This window comes from Raphanus sativus, unplaced genomic scaffold (assembly GCF_000801105.2).
Source record: "Raphanus sativus cultivar WK10039 unplaced genomic scaffold, ASM80110v3 Scaffold0134, whole genome shotgun sequence".
Classification (NCBI taxonomy): Eukaryota; Viridiplantae; Streptophyta; class Magnoliopsida; order Brassicales; family Brassicaceae; genus Raphanus; species Raphanus sativus.
The window spans coordinates 20,324-32,569 of NW_026615454.1; the positions used below are offsets into that span (position 1 = coordinate 20,324).

General features: G+C 33.9%; 1 protein-coding gene across 1 annotated transcript; it reads left to right on the forward strand.

The window, feature by feature from the left end:
- The first annotated feature begins 2,571 nt into the window (after window positions 1–2,571).
- LOC108814902 (60S ribosomal protein L6-3) lies at window positions 2,572–3,859 on the forward strand. The gene is made up of 4 exons (XM_018587546.2): window positions 2,572–2,903; window positions 3,072–3,178; window positions 3,263–3,444; window positions 3,533–3,859. Exons 1-4 carry the CDS (start codon window positions 2,647–2,649, stop codon window positions 3,686–3,688), a joined length of 702 nt encoding a protein of 233 aa, XP_018443048.1. The 5' UTR covers window positions 2,572–2,646; the 3' UTR covers window positions 3,689–3,859.
- Window positions 3,860–12,246: the final 8,387 nt, after the last annotated feature.

The window sequence follows — 12,246 nt, forward strand, 5'->3', positions numbered from 1 at the left end:
GTTAATTCACCCATGCGGATCTGGATCCGATTACATTGGTAATGAAGCTAATTTTGTTTATCGACGTGAAACATTTATTGTATAATGATTTGGCACGATGTACGATGGTGCCATGTGTGACAGGTCCATGATGTCAGCGAATTTAGCATACATGCTGCAGATATTTACGTTTTTTCCGGAAGAATTCTCAATTTGTTGAAAGATAAAAAAACGCCTATATTTTTTTTGAGAAGAAATTGAAAAAAATAATTTACTCTCAAACTATATTGCAATGGCCTTCTCATGTTTGCTGTCCCCTTTCTTTTTCAAAGATGAGATTTGGTTGCGTATCAACTTATCCAAAAAATGAGTAGTCGAGTAGGGGACTGGGGAGGCTCTCCCACTCGACGACTGTTTCTCCTATGCTATATGGAATAGACTACAGCTTGGAAGCAATAGCAAAAGAGGAATATAGAGGTTTATTAGTGATATGTCTAACTCACACTCAAAGCTAGCTCAAGACTGGAAGATTACCCACACACTTATATAATGTCCAAGGAAACACATCATATACGATGTAGGACATCTAATAGCCTCTCTCGAGATGTGGATGGGAAACGGTCCAACGGAAACAGCCCAAGCCCAATATCTCGGATATATCACAGCAAGATGGTCATTTTTATAGACTACATAGGTAGACAACTATTTATATGGGAAATCATCTGCTGGACCTTCACCATAGGCTCTGATACCGGGCCTAACTCACACCTAAAAGCTAGCTCAAGAGTAGATGATTATCCACACACTTATATAATGCCCAAGAAAACACATCATATACTATGTAGGACATCTAATAAGGTTCTATCTTGTAACCCATTCACCAGACTTTGCATCAAAGAAGACCATTGAGTTGATAATCCTTTACCTACCAGGCTTCTAATTGTTCCATTCCAAACTTCCTTAGATAAGGAGCACTAAAAAAATGGTCTCTCGACACAAGTGAATCATAATAACTGGTCCACAAATGTAGCCCACAATAGGCCCATCTTAAGTTAGGGTTTCTATCTCTTCCTCTTCTTGATCTATCGCCACTCTCCTTCTCCCTCTTATTCGCAGCCGGAAACGTTCATTTCCGTTAGCGCCGAGAGAAAATCACGATGCCGGCGAAACAGAGGACGCCTAAGGTCAGCCGAAACCCTGATCTTATCAGGGGAGTTGGTAAATACTCAAGGTCTCAGATGTACCACAAGAGAGCTCTTTGGGCTATCAAGGCCAAAAACGGCGGCGTTTTCCCCCGCCACGACACTAAGTCCAAAGTTGATTCTTCTGCGGAGAAGCCCCCTAAGTTCTATCCTGCTGAAGACGTCAAGAAACCTCGTGCACTCCTCGGCTGTCATGTTAATTGTTTTAGAGTACATTCCGAGTCAACTTTTTTCATACCCCTATTTCTCTACACACAATCTCTTAAAATTAAGGAATGAGATATAAAGGTATGAGAGGAATTACTTCGTGCACTCCTCGGCTGTCATGTTAATTCACCCCTGCGGATCTGGATCCGATTACTTTGGTAATGAAGCTAATTTTGTTTATCGACGTGAAACATTTATTGTATAATGATTTGGCACGATGTACGATGGTGACATGTGTGACAGGTCCATGATGTCAGCGAATTTAGCATACATGCTGCAGATATTTTACGTTTTTTCCGGAAGAATTCTCAATTTGTTGAAAGATAAAAAAAACGCCTATAAATATTTTGAGAAGAAATTGAAAAAAATCATCTACTCTCAAACTATATTGCAATGGCGTTCACATGTTTGCTGTCCGCTTTCATTTTCAAAGATGAGATTTGGTTGCGTATCAACTTATCCAAAAAATGAGTAGTCGAGTAGGGGACTGGGGAGGCTCTCCCACTCAACGACTGTTTCTCTTATGCTATATGGAATAGACTACAGCTGGAAGCAATAGCAAAAGAGGAATATAGAGGTTATTAGTGATGTGCCTAATTTACACTCAAAAGCTAGCTCAAGACTGGAAAGATTATCCACACACTTATATAATGTCCAAGAAAACACATCATATACGATGTAGGACATCTAATAGCCTCTCTCGAGATGTGGGTGGGAAACGGTCTAACGGAAACAGCTCAAGCCCAATATTTCAGACATATCACAACAAGATGGGGCTTTTTTTATCGACTACATAGGTAGACAACTATTTATATGGGAAATCATCTGCTGGACTTTCACCATAAGCTCTGATACCGGGCTTAACTCATACCCAAAAGCTAGCTCAAGAGTAGATGATTATCCACACACTTATATAATGCCCAAGAAAACACATCATATACGATGTAGGACATCTAATAAGGTTCTATCTTGTAACCCATTCACCAGACTTTGCATCAAAGAAGACCATTGAGTTGATGATCCTTTACCTACCAGGCTTCTAATTGTTCCATTCCAAACTTCCTTAGATAAGGAGCACTAAAAAATGGTCTCTCGAAACAAGTGAATCATAATAACTGGTCCACCATGTAGCCCACAATAGGCCCATCTTAAGTTAGGGTTTCTATCTCTTCCTCTTCTTGATCTATCGCCACTCTCCTTCTCCCTCTTATTCGCAGCCGGAAACGTTCATTTCCGTTAGCGCCGAGAGAAAATCACGATGCCGGCAAAGCAGAGGACGCCTAAGGTCAGCCGAAACCCTGATCTGATCAGGGGAGTTGGTAAATACTCAAGGTCTCAGATGTACCACAAGAGAGGTCTTTGGGCTATCAAGGCCAAAAACGGCGGCGTTTTCCCCCGCCACGACGCCAAGTCCAAGGTTGATACTCCGGCGGAGAAGCCCCCTAAGTTCTATCCTGCTGAAAACGTCAAGAAACCTCTCGCCAACAGACGCAAGCCAAAGCCTACCAAGCTCAAGTACTTCATTTAAAAACACTCTTGCTGTTATTCAGACAGATGTGACTGTCTTATTGTGTTTTGTTTGAATTGGTTTAGACCAATCTTGCAAAATGTTATTGGAAAGTTGTTTTTAATCTGTAAATGGTTCTGTAGTAATCTGATCATTCTCTTACCTGTGTTTTCCAGATCCAGCATTACGCCAGGGACAGTGCTTATCATCCTTGCTGGTAGGTTTAAGGGCAAGAGAGTTGTCTTCTTGAAGCAGCTTACTTCCGGTTTACTTCTTGTGTCCGGTGAGTTCTTCTTTATCTGTGTTCTCGTGGTCTTTTGTTTGAAGCCAAGCTCATTCACTTCCTGTGTTGTTATTGGGCTTTCAGGACCGTTCACGATCAATGGTGTTCCTTTGAGACGTGTTAACCAGTCCTACGTGATTGGCACTTCCACAAAGGTTGACATTTCCGGAGTTAGCGTCGAAAAACTCGATGATAAGTATTTTGGAAAGGTTGCTGAGAAGAAGAACAAGAAGGGAGAAGGAGAGTTCTTTGAGGCAGAGAAAGAGGTATGCTAAATCCCGATCCCTTTTCTTTGTAAATTACCAAATGAGGAACTTTTCTTGATATCAATTTTATGGGGTTTGGATTACGCAGGAGAAGAAGGAGATTCCACAAGGGAAGAAAGATGACCAGAAGGCCGTTGATGCAGCTTTGATCAAAGCCATTGAGGCAGTTGCAGAGTTGAAGACTTACTTGGGTGCAAGGTTCTCATTGAAACAGGGGATGAAGCCCCATGAGCTTGTTTTCTAAATTTCATAACCTTTTTTTTGCTGAGGTTTCTAGAGTGTCTATCACCTTTAGTTTCATCACCTTTAGTTTTATCCTATGAACGGTTGGTCTTGTTCACCGGTCAAATACAATTTTTGGCGTCGATCTTGTTTTTGAACGTTAGTTTTTGTAGCAATGGACTATCTTTTTTTCTTTGCAAGACCTTCGAATCTTCACAACAGTTGACGTGGTGATTGTAAAAGGAATAAGACACTACAATTAACAAGATGTGTTTTGAGGTATTGATAATAACATTTCGAATTGATCCTATTTTTCAATACTTTGATTAATTCTGTTGTTTAGTGACTTAGTGTTCATTTATAAATTATTACTAGATTTTGATCCGCCCTTAAAAAGATAGGTATATTCTTTTATTTTAAATTTATTTTTTTATATTTGTTTTTTATTTTTGATTATATTTGTATTTTCTTAATTATTTGTGTATAAATTTAGATTAAAATATATTGTAATTTAAAAATTGATCCGGTATACGTACGGTTAAGGTTGAGTTACGGGTTGAACTTACCCCGCTGACCCGCCAACCCGCAGATTTTTAACTTTGTTTCGGTTAAAAATATGATATGCACAACCTGCAAACAAATAATATTGTACATGCATCCGCCCCGCTTAATTTTGTGGTTATGCGTGGGTTATATACATATTTTAAAAATCATTATTTAATTTAATTACTATAAAAGTATATTTATAATTAAAAAACTATACATGACTTAAATATTAAATTATTATTTTTAAATTCTTGTATTTAAAAAAAGTATTTACTTTTTTTTAATTTTTTATTTTTTTAAAATAATTTGCGGGTCGACGGGTAGCCGCGATCCAAAATCCACCAACTCATACTAAGCCCGCATAAAAAAACTCATAACCCGCATCCGCAAATCAATTTTTTAAATAGTTGAACGAAAAATAATTAATTAGTGAAAGGATTCAACAATTTTTTTAAGTAAATTTTTTGGTAGTTTAATAGTATAGATTAGGTACAATGTTGTTTTAAATTAATTCCACACCATCATTCGATATAAAAAAATTATATAAACATTAGTAATAGAAACAGTGGTTTATACAAATCTTTCTTAGGCACATATTTAAAATGTTAGAAGTCAATGGTTTAGATTATAGTAATATTTAAAGTCAATAACAGTAATACGATTTATTTAAATGAAGGAGAATCTTATTAAGTTGCTATAAAATAGGTTAGTTATAAAATTTTGTTATTGTAATAGGTTGGACTAAAAAAATGAAAGGATCCAAAACAACTTGTATAAGTCGATTTTTCAAGACTGCTTCTCTTTTAATAGTATAGATTATTAACCGAGATAAAGGCAAACTAAAACTAATCCGACTAAAAGTGAATGAATATATAAGTGTTGTTTATTTGAACTCACGACCAATTTTATAGGTAATCTGCAAGGTAGAAAAACCATTTAAAAGTTTTTTAATATAAACTTTTTGATTCCTTTTAATCCACGAAAAATACAGATCTTTTAAAGAGAAGCACAAGCTAGGCTATCAATGAGCTTCTTCAAATGATTCAGCAATTTCGTAATAATGTACTCCTTCACTTCTTTTTCATCGTCTCCAAATACATTGCACAATGCTTCAACGTAGTAAGTTGGAAATTTCCGGTTCTTTTTCAAAAAGTACATGATGACCCTTGTCTCGTCTCTGCATAATTGGTCTTCCATGACGTCGTTATGAGATGTAATGAGACTGTTGGAAGGAGAAGGAGAGAGGGATTGAGCGATGTTTCTTCGTATGCAAGTTTCCACAGGGCTCTTATCCTTGATTACCATCATGGTTCTTTTTACGCAAGTTAAACTATTGAGAAGCTCTTTCAAACGATTCAACAATTTATAAGTAATGTATGCCTTCACTTTCTTTTGATCACTTCCAAATACATTGCACAACGCCTTAACGTAGTATGGTGGGAACTTCCCGTTCAATTTCAGGAAGGACGTGATGTTTCGTGTCTCCTCTTTGCATAATTCATCTGACACCTCGAAATTAGATGTTTCGGGTTTGTTTGAAGGAGGAGAGAGCGACGGGGAAATGTTTTTTCTTATGCAAGCTTCCAAAGGGCTCTGATTGGCTAAGGAGATAGCAGAAATGGAGAGAACGACTAGGAGGAAGACGATGGTGCTCATGGAAGTCTTCATTATTGCTTCTGGTATATCTTCGTGATATAAGATAGACAAGTGCATGAACATATATATATGTTAGAGATTAAATGAAACTGTAAATTGTCAAGGCTTGAAACTTGTTTCGCATTAACTTCATATTCCATCGGTATGAACTTGATATCAGTTTAGTTTTATTTAGGAGCTGTAGGATTAGTGGGCCTAAATTAATGAAGTCTTAGCCCAATCTAATTTATCCTGCAAAACAAAAGAAAGTGGTGTCGGTGGATTCTGACCAAAATCTGTTAAGAAAAGGAAAATATACAAAAGCTAATGGGGTTAGGAAAGGCAATAGCTTTGGTATAAATAGAAGACGTCGAGACCTTAGTTGATCATCCGATCAAAGAGAGAAGAGCAAACAGATAAAGAGAGATCAAGAGAATTAGCAATTAGGAAGAGCATTTATTGCTTAGACTTGTGATTTTTATATTTTGTTCTTGAGAAACCTATTGGTATTGAATAAAAGCAAAGACAAGTTTTTGGTATCAAAATTATTCCAAGTTCTATAGCACAAAATTGAGGTTTAAATTCTAACAAGTGGTATCAGAGCAATCCAAGTTTGATTGGAAGTGCTAGCTAGAATTATGGAACCAACTCGGGGAAGATTTGAGATGGAGAAATTTGATGGCAAAGGTGACTTCGGAATGTGGAAGTACAACATGATGGCTCAGCTAGAGATACAAGGTCTACTTTCGGTTCTTAAGGAAGACTTTACGGTCTTAATAGAATCTGGAAAAGAAGTAGAAGGATCAGATGCAAAGGTTGATCAAAAGAAGGCTGACAAGGATCTTAGAGTAAAAAGTTTGTTGGGAAAAAAGTTTGAGTGATTCTGTTCTAAGGAAGATTATGCATGAAACAATTGCATTAGGGATGTGGAAGGCTCTTGAAAAGAATTATCAAACGAAGTCTCTTCCTAACAGAATCTACTTAAAGAAATAATTCTCCTGCTACAAGATGGAAGAGGACAAAACGATAGAAGAAAACGTGGATATCTTTCTGAAGTTAATTGCAGACTTGGAAAGTCTCAAAGTTACTATATCAGATGAAGATCAAGCTATTCAACTATTGTCAGGACTTCCAGAGGCGTATGAACAATTGGTTCACACACTCCAATACGGAACAGGTAAAGAAACGCTTACCGTAAACGAAGTTGTAACTTCAGCATATTCCAAAGAAGCGGAACTTAAGCAGAAAGGGTTACTTAGCAAGAGTAAACCAGTTTCGGAAGGTTTATATGTGGAGTCACGTGGAAGAAATCAAAAGAGATCAGGGAACGGTAATAACTGGAGAGGAAGATCTAAAAGTAAGGGAAGACAGAAATCTGATGAAAACGACACAAGCTGTTTTATTTGTGGAAAGGAAGGCCATTGGAAACGGGAATATCCTGATAGGAGAAGGCCTCCGAATTCTGCAAATTTTACAAAGGAGCCTGTGCAGCCATTGGTGTTAACAGTTAGCAATCGAGATACACGCAAGGAATGGATCATGGATTCATGTTGTTCATTCCATAGTACACATGACAAAGAAGTCTTGTTTGATTTCAAGGAGTACGACGGGGGAAGTGTATTAATGGCTAATAACACTAAAGGCAGCATCAAAGGAACGGGGAAGATTCAGATTCAAAATCCAGATGGTTCTAAAGTGATACTCAAGGATGTTAAATACATGCCGGAAGTGAGTAGAAATCTGATTTCTTATGGGATGTTAGAAAATCAGGTTGCAGATATGTAGGACGCGACTTCAAGGTTCAGTTCTACAAAGACAAGAAGAAAGTAATTTCAGGAAAATACAAAAACGGGTTATACTTTCTTCAAGGGAGAGTTGTAAAGAGTAAGGTGGATACTCCTAAAGCTAAGAAAGAAGTTAAACGAAAAAGGCGAAAGGTGTCTTTCAGTGAAAATCTGATCAAGGGACCAAGTCCGTATGGTTTTATGACGGAAACGACATCAGCTCAAGGTGGAGACTCTTTTTCAACAGAAAAATACGAGTCAGGTGTAGAAGCTGATAATGGGCAGGCTGTACATCTTTTTTTGTCTTGCAAGGGATGAAGAAAAAGTGTAATGATAAACCATTATCAAAGGAGAATCAAAGGCTTGATGGATTCAAGAAAGATTCACAGGTTTGCATTGAAAGTTTTTCAAACTCAGATTATGCAACAAGCTTAGATGAGGATGCATCAACGATAGGGTTTGTGTTCAAAGTTAGTGATGCAGAAGTAACAACTAGGAAGGAAGATGTATCAAACAAGATGCATACTACGACCAATCATCTAGAGCAGTTAAAAGAAAGCACACCTGACCAGAAGTTGCATCATTGCTGTGAACTTCTTACTGTCCACTAATTGGAGAAAGGCGTCGCAGGTAAACTTTATTATCGAGACACCTCGCACAAGAAGAAATAATGAGTAAGGAACTACTGTTATTTCTTAACGATAATAAAGAGCTAGTAAGGAGCAAGAGACGTTACCTGTGACGGATAAGATGAGGTGGATGTTTTAGCTCAAGGTGGAGCAGCTGAAACATAGGAAAATTGCAAATAGGTCTCAAGTAAATCGGATGGAGAACAGGAAAGGTCGTGTGAAGTGTTACATGAGAGAAAACGTCTTAAACATCAAGGATGGTGAAGGGAGACGAGTATCTCAGGAATCGCAACGGTCGCCAAACAAGGAAGGGGAAGGTTGATGAGAGAACGTCTTAACACCAGTAACGGTGAAGGGAGACGAGTATCTCAGGTCACATGACATGGGATCCTCGAACAAGCAACAAGGGAAGTCATCGTCTTTAACAGGTTGAAAGAGGATCGTAATACCATCGGAGAAAGCTAGCAAAGGTGGGAACAAAGGGATTTGTAAAATTTGGTTTCTGGGGCAAAGAAACAAAGAGAGTTAACGGCGATGATGCTTAGTAAGTTTGGTACGGAAATTTCTTAGTAAGTTTTAAGCGATGAATTCTTAGTAAGTTTGGTGACGGAAATCATCAACAGTGCCACAGTGAAGAGCTTTCTGGGTTTTATTACTGATCTCACCGAAGATGAAGATGCAAGGTTTAGGCGATGATGCTTACAGGCGGATGGTGGTGTAAATGGTTGGTGGAGGTTTCTGGTGAAAGCCACCGAGAGAATCGCTGTGGTTTGTGCAAATGATGGTCGTTTAATTTTATAATTTTATTTTTGAAAATTTAACATACCAAATTACTAAGTCCAATAAAATTACATAGTCTTGTTGTTATTTACAAATAAAGTAAGTTTCCTACGTGTCGTGTTCACGTTAATTCTCACGGTGGCTGATTACGATGATACACTTAATGAATCAATATATTTAATTATTATTATTTTAAATATTTATTTTATTTTTATAGTTTTATTTTTATTTAGATTTCCTTTTTCAAATAACATATATAATAAAAAATATAAAAAAATTTAAAAAACATATCTTTTATATATAGTGTAATTCTAATAAGAAAAGTTCACAAAATAATCTTGATTTTAAGGTAAAAAATAATATTCCCTTTAAAAAAAAATCTCAAACCACATAATATATTCTTTTAAAAATATTAAGCATTTTAGTTAAATCAAATAATTTAAATAATATAAACTAAGATATCTTAATGATAAAATTTAATTTGCTCCTTTTAAGTCCCTTTTATAGTTTTTCAATTAACATACTACATGATAACGAAAAATATTTATAAAACTGACAAACGAAATATTTTTTGTACATAATGTGATTTCATAGAAAGGAAAGTTTAGGAAAATAATCTGATATTAAAGTAAGAAATAATATTCCTTTTTAGAATATATCGGTTATATTTTATGCAATTTTGTACCTTCGTCATTTTATTTTATAATTTGTTTTTAAAAATTAACATATACCAAATTACTAAGTCCTATAAAGTTAACATAGTCCTGTGGCTATTTACAAATAGCCCATTCATAAAAAAAAATATATATATATAGACACATCTAAGAAAATTAACTAGAGACTATCCAATTTTTCTTATACAAAGTCAAACAATAAATAAATATAATATATTTTCATTTCTAGCAATATTCTATAGAAATTTTAGAACCACTCAACGTAGTACTAAATAAGTATGAAATTCTCAAGTAATACTATATATATTATTCAACTATTATAATTAAGTTTCATTGTTATATTTATTTTATATAACTTTGAATTAATCGACACATTTAGTTATTTTTACTATTTGATTCTCAAAACAAAATATATCAAATTATATACAATCTTAACTAAATATATATTATATACAAATCTGAGACGTGAACAAACTACATGGACATATACAAAATTAATCAAAATAGTAATCAGTATAACAAAAATATCTTAGTTGAATCAAAAAGTAATTGTTATCTAATATATCCAAATAACCAAAACAATCGAGATATTATCTATCCAAAATTATACGTCTAATTAAAATAACATAATGTTATTTAAAATAAAATCATACATATTGATTACAATATAACTAACATAATAATTATAACTAAAAACAAAATAATAATAAATTATTATAATGTAAATAAATTATTATAATATAATTAAATTATTATAATATATTTACTTAATAATATTAATCCTTGCAATGAGCACAGGAAAATCAAAATTTTGGACCAACACATGGTTTCTTTGAAGAACTTATTACTAAGATAAAATCTTAAAATACTATATACAGATAGGCTTTAAAATTATATGTATAATAGATGAGAGATAATAGAGATATGTTTTTTTAAAAAAATGTTAGCTCCTTAAAAAATTTGATAGAATAAATTTTAAAATACTATAAAAAGATAAAGATGACACATGTAGCTACCAATTTAATTACTATAAATATATAAAATTGTTAAAATTCATTGTATATCGTATATTTATATACATCTTTAGTCCTTGTAGAACGTGAAACTAATATATATATATATATATATATATATATATATATATATAAGTCTCTATTCTACTTAAAGCGTGGATCTATATCTATCTAATAAAGCATGTGCAAGAGAAATTCTTTATTGTCCAATCATATGTACACACATATTTTTTATTGTTAGTCAACTGTTTTCGGCTACATGGTTAGTTGTCGTTATCTCATATTTTCATTGTTAGTCAATTGCTTTGCTTCAAATCTTTTATAATAGTTTATAAGTGGCATGGTTAGCAAGTATGATAATGTGCCGTTTCAAAATTGTGTTTTACTACACATTGGCAGTTTTATATTACAAGACATGTACTATCTCGTATACAAACCAATATACGATGTACCTGTATAAATTCTATACACAAGTCAGCTAAACAACGAATGCTTAGCTGTCATGATAAAAATCTCCCAAACATGAGTTTCTCATGGTAGACAAGTTTTTCTATAATCCTTAAAAATACATAATAAATTTTATATAGCTTGCTTGTAGAAGTTGTTCCTTCTCCTTGTTCTATATTTTATCTGCAACAAATATTTAGTTTATTATTAGAAAGTATTTCGGATCTATAGAAAAGTGCATACTGGTTTTTCAAAGAAAAAAAAGTACAGTTTGTAGATAAATTTCTCTTCGAATATGTAAATGGGACACATATATAGTGCAAGAGTAGTGTTTTGACGGAGTGTGCGTTCTTTAGAACTTGTGTTGATTAAGCTTATTGTTATGTTGGTGTTGACGTTGTGTATGGTAGAATTGTCTATGGTAACAAGTGTGTGTTAGTGTTAATGTGCTTGTTGATATCATTGGTGTGTGTTAAGTGTTGACGTAGGTAGTGAAGTACTTAGAAATGTACCTTTAAAGATTTGGAAAACTGAAATCTAAACTCAGTGAAAGTTTAGCTTTTAGTAGAATCTAAACTCTTACAAATTTGGTCAAGATAATTTGTCTTCAAGAGTTAATACTATAAAACAGAGTAGTGATTTACGAAATTTTTACTTGTATTACACGTGTGTAAATTTGTTTGAAATCCCAAAAATTTTTTTTTAAAAACTCTGTTACTAATTTTTAGGAGAAATTTCACTTCTACCTTGATTTTAGTACTCACAATTCACGTTTTCCCTCCATTAAATGCACATTTTCACAAAAGTCTTCTTTAGTAAAGAGGCAAAAGACCATTATATTCTTTTTTCTCTTTATTTCAACATTTGTCTTGCTTTATACATATATAATATTAATAATATTTAAATAAATAATAAAAATGATGTTTATATAGTTTTCTGATTATATGTTTTCAAATTCGATTTTTCAAAAAAAAAAACAAACTTTTTTGTGCAAAATTTCTTTTTCAAATTCGAAAATTTCTTTTTGAAACTATTTTAAAATTTCTTAATATTTATTTATATATTTACTACA

What these genes read in the sequence shown, in the direction of transcription:
- LOC108814902 (XM_018587546.2), top strand. Translation starts at nt 2,647, where the DNA reads ATGCCGGCAAAGCAGAGGACGCCTAAGGTCAGCCGAAACCCTGATCTG. An exon ending in CCAAAGCCTACCAAGCTCAA is followed by an intron (nt 2,904 to 3,071) that starts GTACTTCATTTA and finishes TGTGTTTTCCAG; the next exon opens with ATCCAGCATTACGCCAGGGA. An exon ending in TCTTTGAGGCAGAGAAAGAG is followed by an intron (nt 3,445 to 3,532) that starts GTATGCTAAATC and finishes TGGATTACGCAG; the next exon opens with GAGAAGAAGGAGATTCCACA.